This window comes from Oryzias latipes, chromosome 6, assembly GCF_002234675.1.
Source record: "Oryzias latipes chromosome 6, ASM223467v1".
NCBI lineage: Eukaryota > Metazoa > Chordata > Actinopteri > Beloniformes > Adrianichthyidae > Oryzias > Oryzias latipes.
In genome coordinates, this window is record NC_019864.2 from 7707231 (window position 1) to 7734926 (window position 27696).

The following is a 27696-nucleotide window of genomic DNA, read 5'->3' on the forward strand; positions in this document are numbered from 1 at the left end:
CGCACAGCGGAGCGCGAAGCTCCGACGATCGCTGAAGGCGGAAATGCTGCTACGATCTGAGAAACCATCATATGAATTTGTGTTTCCAGTGGTGTCCAGAACAAAATAAAGACTGATGTAATTCACAGATATTTACACATTTATCTGCAGCTTCGCGCTGAATTTGCTGTTTGATGACAGGTGGAGCTCCATCAACAGACAGCAGATTTCTCGATGCTAAACGTTGCTGGTTGGACCAAAAACACTCACTCAGCGCGAAGCTGCAGGAGACTATCTTCATAATGTGCTTTTATAACAGTTATGCTAATATTTTACGGCCTGCTCTGCTCGATTATATGTTTTTAAATCCGTGCGGTCAGACGACGCTAAAGTTTGCTTACGATTCACAGCTTCTGATTCGCGAGGGAGCTGAAGGAACATTCTGCTGCATTTTTCATATTAAGATTACGTAAAACCGGGTCCTGTTCAAAAACCGCTGGACCTGGCCTAGTCAAACCTGGATTCCTGGATCTTAATAAATCAAACAGCAAATTCACCGGAAAGCTGCAAATAAATGTGTAAATATCTGGGAATTACATGTCTTTATTTTGTTCTGGACACCACTGGAAACACAAATTCATATGATGGTTTCTCAGATCGTAGCAGCATTTCCGCCTTCAGCGATCGTCGGAGCTTCGCGCTCCGCTGTGCGAAGGCAGCTGGCGGTCCAAAGAACAAAGCTTGTTCGCGGTGCGTCCGGAGGAGGACCGCAGAAGGCGGACATGCAGCTACTTAGTCCTGAGAAGCTGTGGAAACTCATCAGAAGTTCACAACCATCACAAAACCCTCGTCTCTGCCGCTAACACAGTCTGCTCCTGGTGCGCGTGTGTGCGTCAGTCAGCAGCCGGACACACGGAGAAAGCAGTGACGTCATCGCCCCGCCTCCCCTCTGCTAATGCTTTTTCGAATTGAATATTGTGACAACTTGCGCGGGGTGGATGTTAAAATGCAAATGCAATCCCCTCTTTGCATTTTCGTTTGAATTATGACACAGAATAAGCGGTTTTAAGTATAAAATGAAAAAGCATTTTGAAATATTGCTTTTTCTTTTTAATTTTGAGTCAAAAAATGCAGTTACATTTTGAAAATTAAAAAGCATTTCTGTTAATCCATTTTAATTGTCAAATGAGACATTTCTAAATGAATTATGCTACACATTTACCAGGGACCTTTTTGAAAATGAAATGTCAAATACCATTTTCTTTATCATTTTAATTAAGTGACAGAATAAGCTGTATTGAGGAAGGAAATGAAAAAGCATTTTGAAATATTGCTTTTTCTTTTTAATTTTGAGTCAAAAAATGCAGCTTCATTTTGAAAATTAAAAAGCATTTCTATTAATCCATTTTAATGGTCAAATTAGACATTTCTAAATGAATTATGCTACACATTTACCAGAAAACTGTTTGAAAATGAAATGTCAAATACCATTTTCATTTTAATTTTAATTAAGTGACAGAATAAGCTGTGTTGAGGAAGGAAATGAAAAAGCATTTTGGTGGATTGCTTTTTCATTATATTTTTGAGTCAAAAAATGCAGCTTCATTTTGAAAATGAAAAAGCATTTCTGGTTTTGACTTTGCTTTTTATTTATGCTACATAATCGCTTCCATAGAAACATACGTGCATTTCTGGAACCGAAAGTTGAGGTTATCAAATTCCTTAGCCTCAAACTTACAGTGGGAGCTAGCATAACCTGCTTTCTGGAATACCCCCCTGGAGTCATCACTGCTGGGTTAATTTCACATCACTGACACAGAGTACAGTAAAGTAAAGTAAAAAATTCATTCGCCAAAACTTCCACTTAGTCAAATAATTGTTTGATATTGTTGTGTTGCCAATTGAAAAAGTTGTTATATCTCAATTAGGTTTTGGCTATTTTTATAACTTTTGATTTTTTTGTAGGACTCCCAGCCTTTTGAAATGCACCACATGGGCCTGTTACTTGACTCTTGGTTTCTGGTTTTCCACCATTGTTCTTCCATGCACAGGGAAAATCTATCTTTGGAATTAAAGAAATACATTTCAATAAATTTGACAGGAATGATGTCAATACTAAACTTAACTAAACCCCTTTACATATAATAATTCCAGTGATTTCATCAGCGGGGGATGCTTGTATGTAGATACTGTATGTAGTCCTTCAGTATAATGTCATTCGAGGTCATACGGTAAGTGATAATGCCTGACGAGGTGTCTGTGTGAGAAATAAGGAAGTTGCGGAGATGTGAACAGTTCGTCATCATGCTTATACTGTAATACTTGCCGTAGTAACGGCTGCTTGCACTGCAGTGCTGCACCTGTTAAGCAGAGGAAAGAGATATATAAGCTAAACGTCATGTTAAGTGATAAGTATGATTTCAGAGCCATGTTAAACCTCTTGTATTATGTTTTAGTCCAGACGATGAAGCTGAATGTTGTTTTTTAGAGAGACAAAGTCCACAGATAATTTCCTAGATTGCTTTTATTGAAGAAAAATCCATCATTACCTCTTATTATTAAATGTGTATCAACATATACTTTTATCTCAACCTGCTGATGCAATACTGAAGTTTATCTTCACTAACAACTAGGGCCAAATTTCTTCTGGCAGTTCAGACTGTTGCTGCTGTGCAGGTTTTCCCATCGTCCTTTATTTCAGTCTGACATTGAACATGCTTGGTGGCTCTGCTTCAGGTGATAAAAAGATTGGTAGTATTTTCAGTTTCAGATATGCAGTGCATGTTACTCTGGTTTTTCTCGGTACTACCTCCACACAGGGGCCGAAATTTAATTATTTAGTCATCGGCCAAGTTTAACTTTTTTCTCAATTTTTTTAAGAAAAAGAAAATGCATAAAAGTAATTTATAAATGTTATGAACACGCCTTTTTTTGTTATCTAACTGTAAACTCAAATTCAAAGAAAACAGAGAAAACAAGGACAGATTTCCAATAGATTTGCTTATTCTGCCTCCAGGTGATTACATTTTATACTAAATCATAACAGTATCATATTTTGGATTATTGTTATTTTATATTATTGACATTAAAGCTGCGTCTCTTGTGAGGGAAGGGACAGGTCACATTTTTCAGTGTAACACCAGCTCTGTAACGCTACAAAGATGCTGCTAGAATACAGTGGATTCTATTCTATTATTATAAATAAAGTTTTTTATCAATGTCCTAAGAATTAATTTTGTTTTATTGATCCGCTGTAAGTGGAGCAGCTATCTCCTCCAGTTCTGACTGAATACTGTTAATAATCACCAAATGTTCTGTTGTTTCACCGCTCAAAAATGAACGTTACACAGTCTTGCATGCACTTCTTTCACTAATGTGCAGACAGTAGAGGAGGAGAGGACAAAAGAAATTCACCAAAAGGAGAGCTAATAAACATGGTTAAGTTTGCACAAACGTTTTTTCGCTATGTGACAACTAACCCTCGGACTTTTACTTGGCAAAGAGGAGAAAATGCTCACGAATGAGGAGTGTTTATTTCAGACCCTTTTAAAATAAAAGTTTATCACGATAGACTCATTCTTCTATTGAGAAAAAGTAAAATACGACTATTGTTTTTTTCACCCAGCCCTGCTGACAACATAGAGGAATAGTGGGTTCAAACTAGATCTGCCAGCTAACAAACGTTGGTTATGCTTCATTCCAAGCCAACAGTACATGTATGTGTAACAGCCCAGTCATCAGAACAGGTCAACATGGGATGAACTACAAATAAATTTCAATATTTTTGAAATAAATTTCACATTTGACCCAAATGCCTCTTTGGTTTCAACAGGCCGGTGGACAATTTTAGACTTTCAGTTCCTTAAACTAACGTTAGTGGACCTGGATGACAGTCTTTCAATCACCAACACTTCTAGACTTCAAGCGTCTAGATTTAAGCTGTAGCTTGCAAATTTAAATCATCATGCTTTGGCAAAAACAAGACTTAGAATCTTGGCAGGTGTGGTGGTGGTAGCTAACGGCGGAAGGTCTTTGTGAAAAGTTCACTAACGTGTCAGGTACTAAAGGGGAATGAATGTGTGAGCTGGTAAAAAGAGCTGTCAGTTCTGACTGTGGAGAAAACAGGGCTTTCTCCAAACACCCGTGGTGGAGGTGGAGATGAAAGTCTCCCTCAGTGGAAGATTTCTGCTGTCAGCTCATTGAGAAAACACAGACATTTTCTTTCAGGCAGCAGAGCTTTCACTGATGCTTTTCCCACACATTTCATTTCTGTTAAAGGCTCTCCCATCCACCCACTCACTGTCTTTCCAGAAACCTTCACTGAGATCTATCTTCCCTTATGAGCTAACGTTGGTTGATGATGGGGCAAGACGTGGGAGTGGCCCTCGTGGCCCTCATGGCATTGACATTGCATTATCTCTGACAGGGGTTGAGGGGTGAGAGGTGAGAGCGGTCGTCCTGATACTACAAAGAAACAGACGTTTGGCCACGAGCTTCTCTGAGAAGCTCTGCCTTATCAGCCAAACGTTCAGCCTTGTTTGCGTTTGCACTGAAGGGGTCAGGAGTCCAGTGAGCGTGGAACTGCCTGGGTTTTACCACGCAGCTCACAAGCTACAAGGAAAAAAGGATGTGGACCTGTAGAATTAAGACCAAATTATTCCAAAAAATGAGCCGTATTTTCTCTTCTATAATGCAAACTTTAAGACCCACTATGATCATCTACTGATCTACTGGGGGGTATTCCAAAAAGTAGGTTATGTGAGTTACCACGGTAAGTTTGAGGCTAAGGAAGCGGATAACCTCAACTTTTGGTTCCAAAAACAGAGGTATGTTTCAGGGTATGCTTAGTTCCCATCATGCTCTGAGCATAACCTGGTCTGGAGCAGGTTTAGTTGAAGCTTAGTTTGTTTTCAGAGAGGTGAAGCAGCATGACGTGTCCATTTGAAGATGATTTAGTGGATGAAGAAGCTCAGATAATACTTTTTCCACCATGAGAGGGTGTTGGAAAAATAAACTCTTTTTACTAACTTAATTATTTGCTTTAGTTAAAATAAATCATTTTTTTGAGTACAGTCAACTTAAAAATAACACGTAGTCATCAGACAGTTATTTTATTTTCATTCAAATTAATTCAATGAAGTAGGTGTAACTTTGGTGCTGCTGTTAGATCATCAGCGCAAGGAATTGTGGGATACCATTACATTTGCCTGTCTGGAAGGATTTGGGCACAAGTGTAGGTTTTTGTCTAAATATATTTAGTTGTAGCTGTTTTTCTGTGTTTTGCAGAGTTATTTTGCCCTGTTGTTTAATTCTTTCTGCACCATGAGTGAGAGGGAGGGAGAGCATGATGACTTTATTTAGCACCACTATTGCAGTATTGCTGCATATGAACAGAAGTAACAATCAGAGTCATGATAATTAAAGCAAAGTAAATATTGTAAAACCACACTGTATCATTTATTTTCATTTTATAAAAATGAGAGAATCTGTAGCCTCAAACTTAGACACATGAGAATTCAAGAGGTACAATAAATTATTGTGGAAAAACATTTAATTAAATTAAAGTAATATAACATTTATTTTAAGAGATATGAAAAATTTGAGTTGTATAAACAACTATTGAGTTGGATAAACGTAAGAAATTAGGTTGAATGAATTTAACTCAATTACATGTTACTAATTGAATCAATTCATTTAAGTTTTATAAGTTGTATATTATGGAAGCGATTCTGTAACATAATTAAAAATAAAAGTAAAAAACAGAAATTCTTTTTCATTTTCAAAATGAAGCTGCATTTTTTGAATCAAAATTAAAATGAAAAAGCAAATTACCAAAATGCTTTTTCAGTTTCTTCTTCAACACCGCTTATTCTGTCACTTAATTAAAATGATAATGAAAGTGGTATTTGACATTTCATTTTCAAAAAGATCTCTGTTAAATGTGTAGCAAAATTAATTTAGAAATGTCTAATTTGACAATTAAAATGGATTAACAGAAACGCTTTTTCATTTTCAAAATGTAACTGCATCATCAAAATTAAAATGAAAAAGCAATATTTCAAAATGCTTTTTCATTTTCTTCTTAAAAACTGCTTATTCTGTGTCATAATTAAAATGAAAATGCAAAGAGGGGACTGCATTTTCATTTTCCCATCAGCCCTGCAAATAGTGTTGCATTATTCAATTCGACTTAGCATTTCCAGCGAGGAGGCGGGGCGATGATGTCATCGCTATCTTCGTGTGTCCGGCTGCTAAGAGACACATGAGCAGTGTAGCTTTGTGATTGCGGCAGAGAAGAGGGCTTTGTGACTGTTGTGCACTCCTGATGATTTAACACAGCTTCTCAGGACTGCGTAGCAGCAATCCCTCCTTTTCCCCCTTCTGCGGTCCTCCTTCGGACGCACCGCGGTTCGTCAGCAGCTTTGCGCTGAGTGCGTGTTGGTCCAACCAGCAAACGTTTAGCATTGCGAAATCTGCTATAGCTGTTGATGGGGCTCCAGCTGGCATCGAACAGCAAAATCAGCGCAAAGCTGCAGGGGGGGGCTGGGGGACAGCTGTTTGACCACCGGGGGACAGTCTACCAGCTGTCCCCAACTTACCCCCTTCCTCATATAACCTCATATTAGGGTGAGGGGGTGGGGGGTCTAGCCTGCGATGCGCCTTGGCGGGGGGGCTACTTGGCAGTGGCCCCCCTCCTATGGTTGCCGTATGGAGTGGGCCCCGCCTCTTTCGGTTTTATTTGCACCTTGGACATGTAGGGTCCTTGGTAGGGGGGGTGCTTGGACATCACTGCCAGCAAGCAGCAGATGTCCTCCTGGCACCCTACCCGCCAATTTTAACCGCACCTTAGACATTTAGGGCCCCTTGGTGGGGAGGGTGAGGGGACATCACTGTGAGTAATCAGGAGATGTCCCCTTAGTGCCCTGCTCGCCAATTTTAACTGCACCCCCCTTAGTAAACACACCCCTCCCCTTCAATATATACATTCCAACATAAACACACACACATGCACACACACACCCTTTCAAACACACATACACGCACACACATTTTGCAAGGAAGGTGGGACCTGGGTCCATCTGTCCCCTACCCCTTCCCTGGTGGGGGGTGCGGGCCCCTTGGCGATGGCGGCCGTGTCCCTTGGGTGCTGGCTCCCTGGGCCCGGCGGTGCTCTCTCCGCACGGTGGGGGGGGTTCATATTACACCTGAGCCGGGGGTGTTCGTGTCCCTGGGGGGTGGGTCATGGTCCTTGCCCCTGAGCGCTGGGCCCCGCCAAACTTCCAACATGGCCGAGCCTGGTCGGGCCATATTTATAACACCCCTTGTGGGCCCCTTTTTTTTCCCCGGGGTTCCCCCCTCCTGGGCGGGGGCGGCGGGCCCCTGCCTTGCTCCTCCCTGGACCAACCGTGGGCCGGGCGGATGGCTGCCTGGAGTGCGGAGCGGGTCTCCCTTGGGGGGTCCTGGTTCGTACCTGGGGTAGGGGCGGGGGGATGCCCGGAACTCCTGGGTGGTGGTGGGGTGCTCGTCTGGGGCTGTGGGCGTCCTTCTCCGGTGGGGCCCTGCGTTGGGCGCTCCCGGCGCGGCGGGGGGGCTGCTCTCCTGGTTGGGCTGGGGCGGCCCTCTCTTTCCCTCCGTGCCTCCCTGCTCTCTGGCTCTGGGGGCCTTGCGGCGGTCCTGCTGGCCCTGGCCTGGGTGGCGGGCTTGGTCGCCCGGGCGGCGGTTGTTCCCTGCCGGTTCCCGTGTGGCGTTGGGGGTCTTGGGGTGGGGATGGCTGGGCACTCTCCCTACTTCTTGTCACGTTCCACCATCCATTTCAGAAGAACATAAACACTCACCTGAGCACAGGTGTTAGCTCACCTTTGCACTAACAGTTTGCATGATTGAATGACTGAAATATTTCACACTAGTTGGTTTTAAGGCATAAGTATGCGTGTGAACACTATCTGTTTTGTGTACATGTCGACAGGTGGACATTTTTGCAGCTAGCAGGTGTGTTTATAACATTTGAGTGTGTGTGTGGATAGGCCCCGCCCTTTCTTGTACTACATTTGAACCTTACCATAATGATTAACAACCATTAAACTTGTTGCTTTATGCTGCTTCATGGTCTTACCCCCCTTCCCCTCCTATTATCACCCTCCTACCCCCCCCTCTCTAACGTCCCTCTCTCTTCTTCCCCTCTTTCCTTTTCCGTCCGGTCCAACACCAAAGATTTTCAAACATGATTGAAATTAATAAAGTTTGGCCTCAATTACAAAAGGGGTTTATTCACACATACCTTTGGTTTGTCTGAAGATTAATAACCCCTCTTGTTAAAGTAAAATATGTCCAACACAAGAGGCCCTCAGCTCTCATCTGTCTGCCTAGCTGTTGGACAGGACAAGTTAAAAAAAAATAAAAAAAAATAAATGTGCTTTTATTGTCATGATTATTATAAAGGGCCTGATCGCTCATGTTTTTTTTAAATCCGTGCGGTCAGTGCTTTATTCTTCGCTGCAAGGAACCGGAAGACGGGTTAGCATTGGATTAATATGTGCTCAAAACATTAGCCTTGGAAGGACTTAAAACTCAGAACGGGCAATGAGCATCTTGGATGTAAATATGTGGGAGTTACATCACCCTTTATTTTGTGCTGGGCACCACTGGAAACACAAATTCAGGCGGAAAAGGCGATCCATTGAGAATGTCTTTATGTACTTGTCGTGCACATGCATTAACCCAGGGTTACCAAGTCGAGCGTAATTACGCTAACTCATATCCGGTCTTTTGGAACCGACATACCCCGAGTAAGCAAGTTCAGGCGGATTTCAGCCAGAGTTCAGGGTTAAAGTCAGGCTAGTTTAAACATGCTTTCTGGAATACCCCCCTGGTCTTTTAACTACGAATTTAGCCAAAATTAAAAAACCTGTGTTGTTTTCTTGACATAGTTTCTGCAGAGTTCATCAGAAATTCACACCTGAGTTGTGGGCGGAGCTGTTGGCGAAGAAGTGATCCCTTTGTTTACACTCTTTCCTGCTAGCCTCCCCACTCACAACTCCAAGCTAACAGTGGCGGTGCAACAAAAATGGCGAGCAATATTGGAGCTATCCAGCGGTACAGTTCAGATCCAGATCTCAGTTCAGATGAGGAAAACAAAGACATACATGGATCTGCAAGTGCATGCATCAGAATGGAGCAGAGCACGGAGCTTGTGGCCCGCCGTAACTTGCAGGTCACAACTACAAGCTTTTTCCTGTAGCAAGTTCTTTTTCATTCACAACGATTTGAATAAAGAAATACTTAGAAATGCAGTTTTAAGCTAAATTTTCTAAATATGTCCTCCAACATGAGAAAAATGCTACAAGAACATGTTTAAAACACATAGGTCTTTACAACTGTGTTATATATTTTGAGCCTTAAACCAAATTTATTTTGGTAAAAAATAAACATTTATCTGAATGAGTTAGAATGATTCTCAACTATTCTTGATTAGTTTTTTTCACAAGACATTTTATGAAACTCTACATGGGTTTTGTTCACAAGGACAAGAAGAAAAGACACTCAAAGCAACCTGCACCACATTCAGAGCCCCAATAGATGGAGCTATATTGTGAGGCATTTGTGTGACTCCACACAGTCCGGTTCAACTCATCTTCAGAGAACCAGAGATCAGGATTGAAGCCATGAAAATTAGGAAAACCAGGAGGAAAAATCAGAAAAACATTTGCACTGATTAAGTTTTAGAATGAACAAATTTGGCTTTTTATTTAAGATAGACCTGCAGCCTGAGGGAAGCGTGCCTTTGAGGATAAGGATGGGAAAAAAAGAGAGAAAATGAATTCAAAAAGGCAGAATGGATTTTAAATAAGCATCTAAGAAACTTTTGTACTTGAGACTGTATGTGAGTGCCGACATAAATGTGATCTTCAGAGGAAATGCTTAAAGAAAAGGCAGAGAGAGCAGGAAGAGGCTGCACCTGCAGAGGAGGTCTTCAGCTCCCATGCCACCCGCTGTGTGGAGAGACAGACAGACAGATGGAGGGAGAGGAGAGGAGAGGAGAGGAAAGGAAAGGAGGAGAGCCACACAGCCTGCAGCTGCTGCAAGACTCGGGGAGAAGGGAAGCAATGCACGAGTCAGAGATGGAAAAGAAAGAAAAGCAATGGAAAGCATAAGTGCAACCTCTTTCTCTGTCAAAGGCCCCCTGCTATGCCTCCCGCCTGCACTCCCACACGTCACATCAAATTGCAAAAAGTAGGGGGGGGAAAAAAATCGAAGTGCTTAGCTTGTGTTTGAAATCATATGTAAATAAGGCACATTGATAATGAAGCGCCAGAGGAGGAAATTCCACTAATTACCTTACAGAAATTCGACAGAGAGCAGGAGGCGAACGCACTTGACGCGCTCTTTTTCACCAGAAGGACAGAAAAGAGAGGAAAAGATCTGATGGCAAGACGACAGGTTCCCATTGAAGTCTTTGATTGAACTTTTCCCTCCGAGTTTTCTCAGATTTCTAGAACAAAAGTGGTTTGTTAGGTTAAATTGATGGAGGAGCTGAAGAGGAATCAGTGTGATTCACCATTCAGCTGCGTTTTTTAGCTCATACTAGGAAGTATACACAGGAACTGTGTGTGCCAGGGGGGGGCTGATCATCAGTGACAAAAGCTGCAGGCTCTGAACTCACAGCTTTGAAAAAGAAATACTGGTAAAAAAAAGACAAAAAAATACATCTAGTTATTTGAATATTAACCTGATTTATTAAATGTTAAATGTTTCAAACAACTATTGTAAGATGTTACCGGTAGTTGTTTTGTTAAAAATGTGTATTTTGCAGGGGGAAAAAAACTTCAAAAGATGTCAAATCTTTCTTAACAAAAACAGAAAAAAATGTCTTTCATTAAATAGAAATAATTTGCCACATTGTTAAAAAAAAACTTAAATATTTGAGTCATTTAAACTCCCATTTTGATCATCTTTTGATCCATTTTCAAAGCGTTTCCAGTAATAGTTCCATTGTAATTATGCAGTTTTTTGACAATATAATACTAGGACATAGGTTCATAAATTCACAGGAAAATAAGGAAAATAACCAACATTTTTTTAACCAAAATATATATTTATTGGTTTTTAACACACTAACAAAACACAAAAAAACTTGGGCAATAAAAGACAAATAAAATGTGCAAAAAGTCCTAATAAACCCGGAAAATATAAGAAAAAGAAGATGTGCAGAAAAACCCCCCAGTAGTGATTGCTTTTAGAGCACAAGTCCTCTAATCCGATAGCAGAAAAGGTTCCCGGGTCTTAATAAAGACATTTTCTTTTTTCTTAGGTGGTAAACTAAGTTTATTATTTTTTTAATCCTAATTATTAGTAGGAAACGGAAGAATTTAGATTTTTCTTTTTGACAGTTGTATTTTTGTTCGGGGGGAAAACAGGAAATCAAATGTTTCACAGAACACTTTATCTGTTTTTGCAGAAAAACCTAGCCGTCATCAAACACAGCTTCTCTCCCCTTTCCTTTTTTTTTTTCCTCTGCATTCTTCCCAGGCCTCACTAAATTATTTCTCCAAGTGTGTATAATACCAGAGCATCTGTTTGTTCCTTTACTAGTAAATAGGTAGTGTTTAAGTTACTCTGTTTAAAGAGACCCTCTTGTCAGAGCAGCTCTGGGGCTGAAAAGGAAACACTAACATTAATTAGGAGACAATTAGTTTTTTTTTGTGCACTGCCGTTCAAGAATATTAGTTTCTGCTCCGACAGACTGAATTATAGAGGGAAAAGCCAGCATCTTGTATTTACAGTACAGTAAATAGATAAATATAGAAGTGCTGTTGTAGGATGACTACATGAAAAAGTTGATATTCTATATCTGCACCTTTACTTTTACTCCATTTTCTCCACAAGAAAAGTTATTGTAAAGCATAAAAATAAAAAGCTTCAGACTTTGGGGAATTTTTAGCTAAGACGCTAAACTGTTTAGGAGATTGTTTTGTCAAGATGTCCGTTTTTCAGGAGGACCTAGGATGTCATGGATAAAGAGACTCTTAGCTAAAATTGAAATTTAACAAACAAAAGAAAAATAATTTTAAAAGCACTTCTTTTAATACAATCATTTAAATAATTTGAACCATTTGTTCCTGCTTATAAACTCCAAAAAGTTACAACATTTCATTTTTTTAAAAATTCTTAACCAGATTAACATCTCATTTAATCTTTAATTTTTCTTTTCTTTCCAGTTCTGCAGCTGCACTAGACATGCCCGGCCATGAGGTTCTGTCTGCAGAGATGGAGTCCCTGAAGAGGAACCTCTCACAGACCGGCTCCCCGGTTGTCCTCTGCCACAACGATCTTCTCACCAAAAACATCATCTACAACTCCAAAGAAAGTGAGGAAACTTTTATCTGTGTTTATAATACTCAATGGTCTTTTGGTAGAGTGTCCACCCTGAGACTGGAAGGTCGTGAGTTCAAATCTATGGACGGGTCATACCAAAAATTCTACAAAAAAGAGGGGGGGACCCAGGTTGCATTGGGAAGGCTGAACCACCAAACGTTTACCGAACGTGGCTGTGTCTGTATCCCACCACTCCCCCAGGGATGGGTCAGATGCAGAGAACACACCTAGGTGTGTGACAGCTAATGAGACTTTAATTGTAAATCAGACCCGTAACATAGGTTTACCTGCAGCAGCTTTAGCAGAAACGTCATCTGGACAGGGTCACCTGACTATCCAGGTGTGTTTGTCCTGCCCTCTCTAACTCTTGCTTCCTCCATCAGACATGGTGAAATTCATTGACTATGAGTATGCAGACTACAACTACCAGGCCTTCGATATTGGCAATCACTTTAATGAATTTGCCGGTAGGTCTGACTTTTTTGTCCTTGGATCCTTTTCTTGTAAGGAAATCTGTCATGTGATCTGCAGCGTCTGTCCTCACTGTGCCTCATCTCTGACTTACTTCTATATCTGTAATCTGGATTTACTATGATACCGTGTCCTGCCTGCAATGCAGCTAATTGCTGCATTCAGCCCCCGTTTTGGGAGGTGATTAAAGCGGCTTTCATGGAGCAGCTGTGTCACGCCAAAGCTTGACTACACCTTATTTGTAGAGCATCGTTCTCGATCCCACCTTAACTGGAAAGGCCTCTGCTTTGAGCTCTGAGGCCGTCTCAGAAGATTAAAATTCCATCGTACAGTAGAGTATTTTGCAAACTAGAACATCCCACTTAGAACTTAATCCCAATTTTAAATGTACCACAAAAAGAAATCAAAATAAATAAATTATATATATATATATATATATATATATATATATATATATATATATATATATATATATATATATATATATATATATATATATATGCATTCGGCCTGCACATTATACCGCAAATTTGGCGTTGTCGCAATATCAAGCTGTGCAATACGCATGTCGCAAAAAAGACAGCAAAAATTGCCATAAATGATTACCTTAAATGTGCTAAATGAATCTTATGGCAGCTTGAACTATTTAACAAATCAAATAAATCCCTTTATGCATTTGACCCTTTAACGTTGTTGACCAATCAGATGAGCCCTTTTATGTTAGATGTTCCCCTCCTATGTAGACAAGGGTCATTTGGAGTATAATTCTTAAACTGTTGCAATGACCTGGGAATGATGTTTTTGGTTGTTTCGCTATTTTTTTATTTACCGCAAATTATATCGTTATCTCAATATTAATCACTCATATCGCAAGTTTTGCTCATGTCGTGCAGCCCTAATACATATATATATATATAGCCTATTTTGCAGAATAAAACAAAACTTTGGGAACTCTAAGACTCTAAGATTTTTTTGTCCATTTTACTTTTTAGGACATTTTCAGAGGCTGTCCTTTAAATGAAAAGCAGTGCTTCTGCCCACACAGCAAATTCAGAAACGACAGCGATATTAAGAGATAAGATAAGATAAGATATGCCTTTATTGTCACTTTCCACTTGGACAATGACACTAAAGCAGTCACCATCAAAGTGCAAAATAACAAATCTAAACAAGTATAATATAAAAATGTCAAAATGTCCAGACTGTACCAAGGAACTGTGCAAATATGCAAAATATAAAATGTGCAAATATTAAGATGTCTGTAATCATAATATACCAAATGTCTCTTTGTGATATTATATTATTAAAAAAACACTTTATAATATATTGATGTGATATATTCCATTTTATCTTCCCGGAAACCCAATAAATACTTTCTACGCAAAGCAGTGCTGGGATTATTGATATCAAATTATCAAAATATAACATAGAGTTTCTTCAACTATGAGAAAAATGCTACACGAACATTTTAAAAACCCTAAAAGACGATTTTCATTGGGGTGTCTCTTTAAATTCCCACGCGGATCATCTTTTGATATGTTTTCCAGTGGTCTTGTAATTATATTTATGCCGTTTTTAGCTTAAACCAAAACGCCTTTGTCGTTTTCTAGGGCATAGTTTCTGCAGAGCGGCAGAGTGCCTGTTCATCTGAAATTTGCAGTTTAGAGTCATTATTTTTCAGCAACACACAAAACACAAAGAAACTGCCATAATAAACATTTTTGTGACGTTTGAGTTTTTTCTCACATTTAACGCCACACTGTGAGTTTAGTTCAGGCCAATTACGTTTTTTAATAGAATTTTCTTGTTTAAATGACATGGTTTACAATGAATTTCCCCACTGCCTTAAATGTGCGATGTGCTTAAGGTGTGACAGATGTGGACTACAGCCTGTATCCCAGCATGGAGCTGCAGCGAGACTGGCTCACCGCTTACCTGGAGAGTTACAAGCACAACACGGGACGGGACGGCACAGTTACAGAGGCAGATGTCACGCAGCTCTACATTCAAGTCTGCAAATTCTCATTAGTGAGTGTCTTGCAAAAAAAAAAGAACGATATTACGCCTCGCCTACCTCTGACTAGACTTTTGACAAACTTCCTGAGTGGCGTTTCTTCTTTGCTGAATGAACTCAGATTTATCAGATTAATTCATTTCAACGACATCCACATGGATGTCGACCTCAGGAATGGCACAGTAGCAGCAGCGGAACACTTTTCCCCCCCTAAAAAAACCAAAGCATCCACTACTGACCCACCACTGTTCAAAGTTTGATGGAGTCCATTTGAGTTGATTAGAAGCTAGCGCAGGAAAAAATGAAAGACGGCGGCCAAAATTATTTTTCTTATGGCCACAATTTTCATTCTTTGGTGGCTCAAGTGGTGCTGGGCTATCTGTCTAGCTTTCACAGCTCAACACAATGTGCAGAATTGTCTGGCCAATTTCTGTGTGGTGTGAATGTCTCTTGAAATAGCCCAGAAGTGATGAGAAAGCATATTACTTTTTAAAATAACTGGTGCTCCGGCATAAAAAACAGAGAGCGGGAAATTAGAAGGAGGAGGGGGGACGTGACTTAAAAGAGAAGGGGGGGGGGGGGGGTAACATCCCACTGATTGAATTCAGATTTTTTTGTGACAAACATGGGGGGGGCTCCTGACTCCGGGGATGTGAGAGAAATTGTTCACTGACACATAACAAGCCAAGTTTCCAGCTCAACTTATTTTGACAAATCGCGTGTCAAAAAGAACGAAACTGATCTTCTAGACTAAAAAAAATGTAAAATCCACAAAGACGTTTTTATATTTGAGTTAGCCTGTGTCCTTAGTGGAATACATTGGGTTATTTACCTAAAAAACAAACTAAACGTTGGTTATGCTTCATTCCAGTGGAGCTGGAACATTTAAAATTAGGGGGGGGGCAACTTTGGAACCGACTTTAGAAGGGGGGCAAATAAGAACAGCAGAGTTCTTATTGTGTTTTTAAAAATATGTATTTTAAACAATAATTGATTAATTATTATTATTGGGCTTTTTCAAAATAGGAATTTCTTCGTGCCATAGCATGAACACAGCGTGGATTTTGGCTAAGGGCAGGGAGCTGACAGCCCAGATGGGCCGGCATACATAATACAGGGGCGTAGCAAATAATTAGAGGGCATCATGATTAAAATGTTGCTTTTGTTATTTTTGGAATGCTTAAAAAAGCTTGAATGAGTGACTCCCTAACCCTTGTCAATAATGACGCAAACATTGATGAAAAATTGGGGAGCAATTGGAGGGAGGCAAATGTCTTTGCTGGTAGGGCAGCTACCCCCTCTTGTTACCCCTCTAGCTCTGCCCCTTTTAAAAATTGAATTAAATCAAAATAAATAATGTTAATTCTGTAATTTAGGCTCTATTAACATTTTTAAATAGCAAGTTAAACGTTCTTTTCATTCTGACAAAAAAATGTATTTCTTGCATCATAAAAACTCTGTCTTTGCGTTGCTTTTATTTCCATTTTGAAATATATTTTATACTTTAGGACTTTTAGAAAAGGGTCAAACATTTTTACCCCATTGGCAGATTTTCTTTAGATAAAAAATCTGTCAGTGAGGTAAGAAAAATGCTCTCACCAAGAACTCCTATTTTAGGAAAAAAACGTTTTTTCACTATTAAAAAAAGACTATTTTTCGTCAAAGACAGAATATATGACAGCTTTTCTTGAGCTATCATTCTTTTTACTTTCCTAAGGTTCAGTTTTTACAGTGTGGCCTTGATTTTAGTTTAATCTGCAGCTATAGAGTGGTTGTGTTTATATAAATATGAAATGATTCCCATCACTTTTGATCAAACTTGATTTTATAGCTGATTATCTGTAACACGCTCCATTTCTTCTGCTTGTTAGTCGAGTTTCTTCTCTCTTCAATTTATTCAATTTACATCAGTCCCTGCTAATTCTTTGCAACAATGACAGTAGGGCAAACCATTGAATAGTTCGGCTTAAATTGCCTTCATATAAACAATTCTTCAAGATATTCTCAGAGGAGGGGAGCCTTGTGGCTTTAACAACGTGTGACCCTTTGCCAATTCTCAGCAGAAATGTCGACTTTCCTGCGTTTATATTTGGCAAACGGCGGCGAACGCAGCAGCTTTTTTGCTACCAGCCTCTCCTCTGCAGGGATCCTCGCCGATGTGGCTCTTCTTTCACGTCTCTCATCTCCCTTTTTCTCAATGGCTCCCTGTCTCTAACAGTCCCTTCTAAGTGTTGGATTAATGCTGTCTTAATGGAGAGCAGTTATTAATCATAATAGAAAGGCACTCAATCCCCCCCCCTCCTCCATGTACAGACCAAGATTAGAGATGAAAATCCGCCAGGGAGGGGGGAAAAAAAAGCCAAGGGGAAACCGCACATTGCTCTTCAAGTATTTTATTCCACCCTTTATTTGATTATCAAATAAAAATGTGATTATATCATTGGGCCGCAGAACAGAGGCCCGTCTGGATCTTATTAGGACTCGCTAGTGGCCTTACCATGAAGATTTACAATAAGGGTGGGGAACAACAGAAATTTATGGAGGCATAGGAGTCCACAAGCCTAAGTGAGCAAAGCCATTAAGGAGGGAACCATTCAATTCAGAAGTTTGTCATTCTGACTGAGCGGCGTGCAGTTGGCACGCAGCAGCAGCAGTTTAGAAGCCGTTACGGAGCAACAACTGGAGCTCACACACGCCTGTCTTTACAGCTCCGCGCCGTGGCACAAGGAAATGTAACCAAACATAAAAATACAGCTCTTGATCCTGTTCACCACAAGCATAATCTACATTTTTACACCTATAATAGTCCTACTTCTGCGGGAATATACGCTGACTGGCTGCACGGGCTTAGTCCCGTCTATTAAACATTTTGCCTCCAGCCTTTTATGTTTTTGCCTTGCCAAAGAGTGTTCTTGAGCAAGGCACTGACATTTAATCTCCCTGTTATAAGGGGCTTTTTTGAGAAATACGATTAGAGAAAAATGATTAAAATTTGTATTTTTCTTTTTAGATGAAGTGAATTATCACCCACCTCATGAAAATAAATCATATGCCCATAAAATAAAATAAAAATCTAGGCTCCATGACGTCATCGATTTTACGAAGTGAAAATCTAATTCATTTGAGCGTTTTACAACAACCATTCTTTAATCTACTGAGTTCTAAAGATAAAAACGTTGATGTTTTATTAAATAAATACATTTAAATACAATGTTTTTGCAAAAATTGTTTAACCGCATTGCATTGTGGTCTATATTTGCTTATCTAGTGAGCATCGATGCACACTGGTGTATCGCAGAGACTTCTAGAAAATTTCTAAGACACTATTTTGGAATTGTAGATTCGGAAGCACTACAAAATGGTGAACGCACTATATAGTTCATAATATAGTGATTAGTGAAGGACTTTGGGCATAGTTACTGACACCGAAACAGCAACCTTAGTTTATGTACCGTACAATACCTGTAACTCCTAGTCTTCTTAGTTACATGCAAAAAAAAACAGGCAGACATCAAAACATTTTAGCAACATTAGCGTGTTCACAATACCTTTTAACTCCCAATCTTGTTTGCAACACAAAACTGACTGATACGACTAAAACAAAGGTGAAAGTGCGTTCACACCAGACGAGTGTGGCGCGTTCAAGAACACGCTCTACACGGCTACATGAATGCACATTCAGCCGGTGTGTGTGCACCTTTACTGTGACTACGGTAACTCCCAACTTTGTTAGTAACATGTAAAACAAACACAGCTACATGTTAGCTGCGTTACCATATTCCCATCAACACCCAACCTGGTTTGTAACACGTAAAACAACAGACAGACACTTTGACAGAGCGCCGCGTACTTCTTAAAATCCTGTGACCATCAGTAAACACAACCAGAATTATTCCATAAATAACGAATTATAAGGTACACTGTTGTTTTATGTAAATGATGAAAATACAATCATTTTTAAATGTACGTTTTGCCTTTTGTTGTGTGTGAAACTTATCCTCATGAAACTTCCATAAAAACAAATCAGTGAGAACCGTTTTTCTTTTTATTTACTTCAACATAAAGTACAAGTTGCAACAAATAATTTTACATTTCAGTGTATTTTTTTTCCTGTTTTATTTCAAATGTTTTCATTTTCCAATGCATCGCCTGCCTCAAAACTCTGACACACTTTAGCACACTTTGGAAACTAATAAGCTCTACCAAAGGTACTTATTTCTCTTTTTCCTTTCAAGGCATCCAACTTCTTCTGGGGTCTCTGGGCCATCCTGCAATCACGCTTTTCCTCAATAGACTTTGACTTCCAAAGGTTTGTGTGGCTGCCGACTGCTTCAGCAAAGTCTCTCATTTGAAAAGGCTTCTTTTTTTTTTTTAAACTGTCTGAATATATTTCAAATCAATGTCCTCCACATGTTAAAGTGCTGCCTCCACAGTAACACAATATCAACATTTTCCCAGGAAAGCCATAGGAACGCGCCTCACCTTGCTTCGTCATGACCCACAACGATGAATTTAGAAACGTTTAGATTTGCAGTTGGGCAAAATTGATTTTTTTTTTCTAAGATTGTATTAGAATGTAGAAAACTACAATGAAGGAATATTTGATTGTTCTCGGCTGTGAGACGAGAACATGTTCCCTAGACATTTTAACATGAGGCTCTGTGCTTTTTCTCCCCAATCACACCATGACCTAGATGGGGGGGGGGGGGGGGGAACCACAGCTTCCATTTGAACTTTCAGACGAACCAGAAAATGATGTTTTATTGATTCATTTATAAGACTGCATGTGGGGCAATCCCCACAAGCTGCTACCAGTCAGTAGTACTCAAGGAGGCAAATTTTCTCCCTCCCCCCAGAATTTCATCCTTTCTTTTCTGTGTGCCCCGCACCAGCAACAGTTGTGACCGTGATCCTAATCACTATTGACATACGGCAACCTCCCTCCAATGTGGCTTTCTTTACTGGCTTGCTAGATCAGCAACAGGGCCCCCACCACATTTCGATCTGGACCTCAGAGGAAATGTGATCCAGAGGGGTGCCGAGGCACAGAGGCACTATTGTTTTTATGCCGTTGGCCCTGCCTTCCATACAGGACTTGCTTAGACGTTTTCTCCTTTAAGCCAGTGGCTAAGGTTGTGTATAAGTGCACCGAGAGGGTTGAGTTACTTCTATTTAACAGGAGGGTTAAACTGGAAATGAGCCGCTATGAAGAGCTTCATCCTACAGTCACATACACACACACACACACATATCCCAGCTTTTTTACTTCGCCACATTTTGGGTCTTTGGAGTTGTTGGTTCAAAGGTCAGGTCTGTTTTGTTTTCAGTCCTGTATCTGTCACTTATTTTAAATACCTAAACTGTAAAATTATCTTGATGCTACGTTCACAACGGGCATGTCAAAGACTTTCTTGAGCGCCATGAAAGCTCCTAAACGCACGTTTAGCATATGCTGTTCACAATGGACAAGCGGGGAGGGGTTTCTTCTTTTTTTGCTGCTGTTTACTATAGCGCATGTCCACCACCTACACTTAGAAGAGCCTTGGTGTGAACTATTGAAGTGGAATTATTCATTTCTCCTCCAGGATCAATTTTCAAATGGTTGGCACTTCTATGAATAAAAAGGGACGTCATCTATTTGTCCCTACCGAATCTGAGACGCCGATTGGTCAAATGTTGATCTGGTTTAACTTGCTGTTTTCTCAGTGTTTTGTATGTAAAACATTGGGGGAGCAACACATGAACGAGAGTTTTGAACATGGAAGCCTGAAATGCCTATTTATGTGCATAGACTTTTCATTGGAAGTGGCCACTTGAACGTGGGTTGCTGAGGGCAGTGTGAATGTAGCTTGAAAGATTTCACATCAGGTAAAGCAGTTAGTTTTGTTCCGTCTCATTTTTTGACTACAAACATTTTGTCTCAATAATAGGAGATAATTGCTGTTTATATCAATAAAACACTTTCAAAACAACATTGTCGATGAGGGGATAAACCATGCACCACAGGAGTTTGATCTGAGCTCTAAACAAAACAGATGATAAAATGACAGAAATTACAAATATTAAAGGTTCTCTATCATAAATGAACAACAACCAACAGAAGTCAAATCAAACCAGTGATTGGAAGGAAAAAATTAATTCAAAGGAAAAGCTTTCTTTTTTGGTTTAATATGAAAGAAACATTTACAATAAAATTCTGTGCTTTAATAAAATTACGGAATTTTCCACACTAGGGCACACCAGATTATAAGGTGCACCATCATTGAATGGTCTATTTTTGAAATGATGTCATGAGCACACTGAAGGCGCGTTATGTGAGACAAAAAAGGAGTCTGTCAGATGGGTTGTGTTCCTTTTTATACTTTGGGTTGCGTTCCGATGTTTATTGAAGACGGCTCTGGGTTGTTGTCAATGGGTCTTTTTTTACATGCACATAGTGATACGTGAACGTAGTGAGTTCCAGTACCACCGCACAGACTGAAAAACATACAGGTACAAGAATTGTCAAAATAGGTATTTACAATGAATCTGGTGGAACTGTACCACTGAAGACTAAATTGCTACGTTCACAGAAATTGTAGAAATAATTCTACATATTAGCCACGTTAGAAGCTGCGCTACCGTATGTACGACACCTTCAACAGACTCATACCACTAAAACAAATGCTAGTGACTAAGCTAACTAAACATGTTAGCCACGTTAGAAGCTGCGCTACCGTATTTACGACACCTTCAACAGACTCATACAACTGAAACAAATGCTACTGTGACTAAGCTAACTCAACATGTTAGCCACTTTAGAAGCTGCGCTATCGTATTTACGACACCTTTAACAGACTCATACAACTGAAACAAATGCTACTGTGACTAAGCTAACTCAACATGTTCGCCACTTTAGAAGCTGCGCTATCATTTACGACACCTTTAACAGACTCATACCACTGAAACAAATGCTACTGTGACTAAGCTAACTCAATGTTAGCCACATTAGAAGCTGCGCTACCGTATTTACGACACCTTCAACAGACTCATACCACTGAAACAAATGCTACTGTGACTAAGCTAACTCAACATGTTAGCCACTTTAGAAGCTGCGCTATCGTATTTACGACACCTTTAACAGACTCATACCACTGAAACAAATGCTACTGTGACTAAGCTAACTCAACCTTTGCTTGTAACACGAAAAGACTGACATTTTGACGGAGCACCGTGTACCTCTCAAAATCAGTAAACACAACTAATGTTAATCCAAGGCACTCGTCGTTTTTTTGAGAAGAATGAAGGCTTTTAAGTACGCCTTATAGTGAAAAAGAACAAGGTATAACTATAGAATAAACTACCAAATAGTTTCATTTGCTCAAACTCAAGAAAAAACAATGTGGTCCTTGTGATGAACATTTTTGTGAGAGAACTGTGTGCTCGTCCATGTGTATGTGTGAGAAAAGAAAACCCCACTCCTATTCCACAGAGCCAAATCTCTGCCGACTTCCCAGTGTGTGACAGGCGTTGCCTGGGCCTTCTGCTTTAACCAAAACCAGATGTGGATGTGACAATAGGAAGCCACAAGGAGACTGCGCGCCCCCCTTTTTCCTCCCTACTTTTCTCATCCACGTTGGCTTTGCATGTTTGTTATTCATGTTCGGAAAGTGTCTAAAGGACATCAGCTTCGACGTGTGGACATCCTGGAAGACAAAGAAATTATTATGGTGAAACGGACATGGAGGAGGCCCTCCACTTGCAAAAGCCCGACTGCAAAAATGAGTGAATTGTGCACAAAGACACATTGTGAAATGAAATACCTGCTTTGGCAGGACGTCGTTTCCCCCCACCTCTGCTGAGCTGAAAGGAAGGTCTCAGTTTCATCTCTAAAGATGATAAACGTTAAGCACGCTGCTTCAAGGTGGTGGCCTGGTAGAAAACCAGCGTGAATGACGCCTCCAAAGCCAGCCTCTCTGCTCGATGATATCAACAATAAAACGTTTCTTACCTATGATGGATAATCACACAAATAGAGAAGTGTTGATTCGTTATTTTGTTAATTTTGGGCTGGTCCTCAGCCTGATCCGGTTATGGTTAAATGAGCCACGTTCACTTTATTCAGTTTGTTTTTTTTCAGCTGTAGATTAGTGAGGCTTCACTCTGCTGTCAGACTGAATGAGGAGGCTGTAAGTCATCTGCAGGGGTTTGCTAATGAACTCCGTCCAGAGAAAACGTCTCTGAAGCTTCACCAAACCACAACCAGAGAAGTGAAAAGTGTCTGCTACGTTCCCACTACCCTCAGCAACACAAGCGACTGAGGGTCTATGTAAACGCATGGGGGCTTCCGCGTGCAAAACTCACGCATTGCTATGCAACTTTTACAACCGTTATATGTCTGTACATATAAAATGTACAGCCAGTGAACACGTGTTAAAAGTTACACTATAAGTTGATCTTTGACCAATGAGACACACGATATCACCTCAAGTTGTCATATACGGACACATGACAGGAACCCCCCCCCCCCCCCCCCCGCGTCACATCCTGATGCTTTGGGTGAACTGAACTCTTTTTGATGACGTGTTGATCATACTTGGATTCGGTGGTTACGTATGGATGACATCCCATTTAATTCCCAGAAACAAATTAACCGTTTGAAATTTTTTCATAGAGGGGAAATTATTAATTGTTGTTTGCGCCCAGTTTGTGTGGTTTGTGACACCAAGTCTTTCATTTATCGGAGTAGAGCTGTGAAAGAAAAAACCTGAAGCAAAATTTGGACCACTTCGACATTTCGCACCAACCCTCTTCCAACTGTAGGTATATGTCCTGGTTAACAGTAGAAAAAGAAGAAGCCCTTCCCTCCTTGTCAAGTGTGAAGCATTGATAGTAAATGAGAACTGGACCTGAACAAACCCCTCCCCCCTTGCTTTCCAAATAGGAAGTACCTGCTGGTCCCAAAAAGCTAAAATCCCATAGACTTCCATAGAGAAATAAACTGCTGTTAACAGATGTTAGTCATTTTATTCGTCAGAATAATCATTCTTGCTCTACTAAATTTTATTAATATGTTCTTGTTAATCCATTTTTTTTTCATTACATATTATTGTTATTCAAATTATAAACTGACCAATATGATGCCTCAGTAAAACAAGGTGGCCGAAGCATTTAATTGACAGATTCTTCAAAGCTCGCTTTTAGTGGCAGTGGTGTGGCCTTCTAACATGCTCACGCCTGATTGAAGAGAGTGGTTACCATAGGAATTTAGATGGACCAATCACGGCTTACTGAGCACGTCTGGTTCAAACATGGCGACGGACATATCGCGGAAAAATGGCGACTGGAAGACGGAAAGAGGCATTTTCTCTGGTTGACGTCACACGCGATTCTTCCAGTTATTCAGTCATATAGTTTTACAGATATATTATACAGATATATTATACAGTCAACGGTGTGAACACTATTGGCCATGTGCGCGTTCAAGAACCCAAGTTTAGCCTGGAACAGGCGTAAAATGCTCAGTGTGTCAGTAGCTTTATGAACTATTTGATTTTAACACACTTTCCTCAGATGCACTCCTTCACCAGCGACCTCATGGTGCGTGTTTTATACTTTCAGCAAAAAGTACAAGAAGGAAACGACTTCAAGGAAAGCTCTCAACACAGGTCAGACTCTGATACAATGATCAGAGCTCGGTTTTTACACTAAGGCAGGTGGAGAACATAATGATGAACATAGTAACTAATAGGCTTGTGTTTGAAAGATCATTTTGTTTCTCAGAGCAGTGAGAGTGACAAAATTGATTTGGCATTGAGTTTGTGTGAAAGCACTGATTAAAGTCCTCTCTTCATCTATTCTCTTTACTTTTGAAATGTCGTTTAGCTTTAAAGGGTATAGTATAATAGCCAAGGACAACGGCGTCGTCAGAAATCCAATTTATTCAGATGTTCCATAATATGGTTTGAAGAAACACAAAAAGACTTCTCTCACAGTCAAGTTCTGAAATGGGCGCATGCTTTTAGGCCCATCACTGCATTGAACAGACTCAATGTAATTTTGTCATATATGCTTTCTGCAACACACTCTGGGCCCACCTTCAGCTATTAGCAGCATGGTTTCTTTGAACGTCTGCGAAACACTAACTAAAAAAAAAGGAAATTATTTTTCATGTCACATTACATTCTGAACTGTTTGCACACTGAGATCCTCATGAGGGTCTTTTGTAGAGAATGTGTAAGAACTATTTCTTGGCTTTATAAGAAGTCTGAAAGCAAATTATGTTGTGACCCTTATGCTATCCTAGGCATTTTAACGTTGGGAGTTGGGTCATCCAGACCCACTAGACAGTGCGCTGAACCTTTTTTCTTCAATGATTTGTGATCTTCACTGGTGTCCATGGATTACATGAAATCTTTCCACCTTTATCCACCTTTGTCATGGTAGGAAGAACACCTCAATGTAAGGGTGGGGTCATCTTAGATAGCACAAGGGTTAAAGATCACTGCAACAGGCTGGCGAGCTGTCCAGGGTGTACCCCACCCAACAGTGGCCAGGGTTCAGCATCCCCGTAACCCAGTGAGAGATAAAACAGGTTTAGAAAATGAATGGATAGATGTTTTTACCGACCCACTTCAGGATTTTTGGTGCTCCTAAAATGTTTTTGTGGAATTTTTCTGATGACGGTGGACATATACAGAGAAAATTTGGATTAAAATGGCATTCTAAGTATTTCTTAGATCAAATTGTTGTAAATCAGGAGCAGATGAAAATATGCCATTGAAAAAAGATTGTAGTTGTGACATAGTAAATATTGCTGGGCGGGCCACAAATACTGTTTCCTCACAGCAGAGCCAAACCTTACTTGTTTGTTTATTTCTTTATTTATTGTTTATTTATTTATTTTTACATTTACATAGTCATTATTCATTGTACGTGGGGGGTCATGGGTCATATGTTTTAACAGAGGGGAGTGGGAAGGGTGGGTTGGGTTTTTACTGTAATATTGTGGTTTTTTTTGTTTTTAATGTTAAAGCGCTTTGAGCTGCACAAATGCATGAGAAGCGCTATTTTATGCTGATGATTTGATTTGATATATAAAATGTATAAATATATACAAATAGCTGGTAATCGTTCTGATTTTCTCTTATTTTTCTTTTTCAGATACGCCCTGATGCGACTGAACTACTATTTTGAGAAAAAGGAAGATTTTCTCGGGTTAACTATGAGGCAGCTAACCCTCTCCCCTCAACATGAAAGGCAATGAAGTTGGCTTCAGTGTGACGATTTCTTCCTTGTTTCGAAACGCGAGCTGTTGGATAATTCAAAGTGCATGCATGGAGCAAGTCTATAAAAGTATTCCTTATTGTTTGTTATTTCAGGATATAGGGAGAGTTAATATGTTTTGCTGTCACTGTGATTTTTAGAATTTTTGTTTTAACCGCAGTCAGTGTGCTGATAAGCCTGTTTGGCAAATTGAGACTCTCTCTCCTGCCAGGAAAGCATTAATTGTTCCCATATTCAGCCAAGTTGCATGAAGCCACAAAAGCAGAGCGTAATCATAAAACCCAGAACAGGGTTATTTGCGGCCTTATTGAATATGCACCGCAGTTTTGATTGAAAACAAGTTTTTCAATTCAACATATTTTCTGTAAAAAATATAGATAATATTTCAATATTTGTTTTGCCTTTCCTGAAAAACAGCATTAAAGCTGTTTTGCAGGTATAAGATGTGGGCCTTTGGGCAGGTTTCCAGGCACAATTATAACTTTATTTTTAGAAATGCTCTATAAGAGCATAATTAAGAATTTTTGAGTTACAGTGTGCATAGATTTTAATTAATTATTTTAATTATTATCCAAATTTCTATACAGAAATATGTTACAATCACTTCCTAATAATTAATAGCTCCTGTAATCCATTATCTTTCTCTCAAGTATTGTTGCTTTTCTGTTATTGTTATAATTTCTTGAATTGTTTTCATTTGTTGTTCAGCAGTTTTTATGTAAGACCTTTTAGAAATGATTGCTCATTATTAAATTTGAAGAGCCGGTGTCCCCAAACAGTCATTTGTAATTTGCACAACCTTATATCTGATTTTGATGCTGCCAGACTTTAGGGTGTCTGAAATGACAGTTCTCATTTATAAATGCTTTTTGCTCATTATAAATTAAAAATCAATTCCTTAAATATAAAGTGAATAAATAAACATTTTTAATGCACATATTTTTATTTGACGTGTTTTGCTTTACTAAAATGTTTTGGCTTCCGATACAGGCTTTTTCCAGAAAAAGCTGCATTGAAAATGACATCACTCTAACTTTCCATTTTACTTTGATTTTCTATAAAAAGAATAATTTCTTAGAGAATAAACACAGTTGACTTGTAAGGAAGTGTATTGAATTAAATAAAAAAAGTGTGATCGTGATTGAAATTTTTTTGTGTGTGATTTTTGTTTTAATAATTTTAAGAACTACAAACGAAATGACCTCATCTGCAAATGATAACTATAAGATGAGCCGCATCTAGAAGTTTAATATCCACAATGTGTGCGTGTCATAGACATGATCCACGTTGTTGCGTTTATGTCCTCGCCACAATATGATATGTGTAAAAGCTGTGGATTCTGAAATTCTGAAATATCACCAGTCTGTTTTGTTCTTCATACTTACTGTATACAGAGCAAATGGAAAAAAGTAGTAATTACTGACTAATATGAACTCTTTGTTTGTTTCTGAGTCAGTCGACGAAAATATCGGGCAAAAAACAGCAAAGTCTGTAGGTGACCTGCTGGACGCTCACATGGTGGGTGTGGTCAACTTTTTGGCTCACATTTCTGGTTTTTGAGATCATTTTTTTGTTTTCTTTGTTTTTCACTGTAA

General features: G+C 39.6%; 1 protein-coding gene across 1 annotated transcript in view; it reads left to right on the forward strand.

The window, feature by feature from the left end:
* LOC101175315 (ethanolamine kinase 1) overlaps nucleotides 1–27248 on the forward strand; it is a 41656-nt gene extending 14408 nt beyond the window's left edge. The window contains exons 4-8 of the mRNA XM_023955589.1: nucleotides 12195–12343; nucleotides 12735–12818; nucleotides 14690–14850; nucleotides 19072–19145; nucleotides 25979–27248. Of these exons, the coding sequence (XP_023811357.1) occupies nucleotides 12195–12343; nucleotides 12735–12818; nucleotides 14690–14850; nucleotides 19072–19145; nucleotides 25979–26081 (571 nt within the window). The 3' untranslated portion in view covers nucleotides 26082–27248. The remainder of the gene's footprint in view (nucleotides 1–12194; nucleotides 12344–12734; nucleotides 12819–14689; nucleotides 14851–19071; nucleotides 19146–25978) is intronic.
* The last annotated feature ends 448 nt before the right edge of the window (nucleotides 27249–27696 follow it).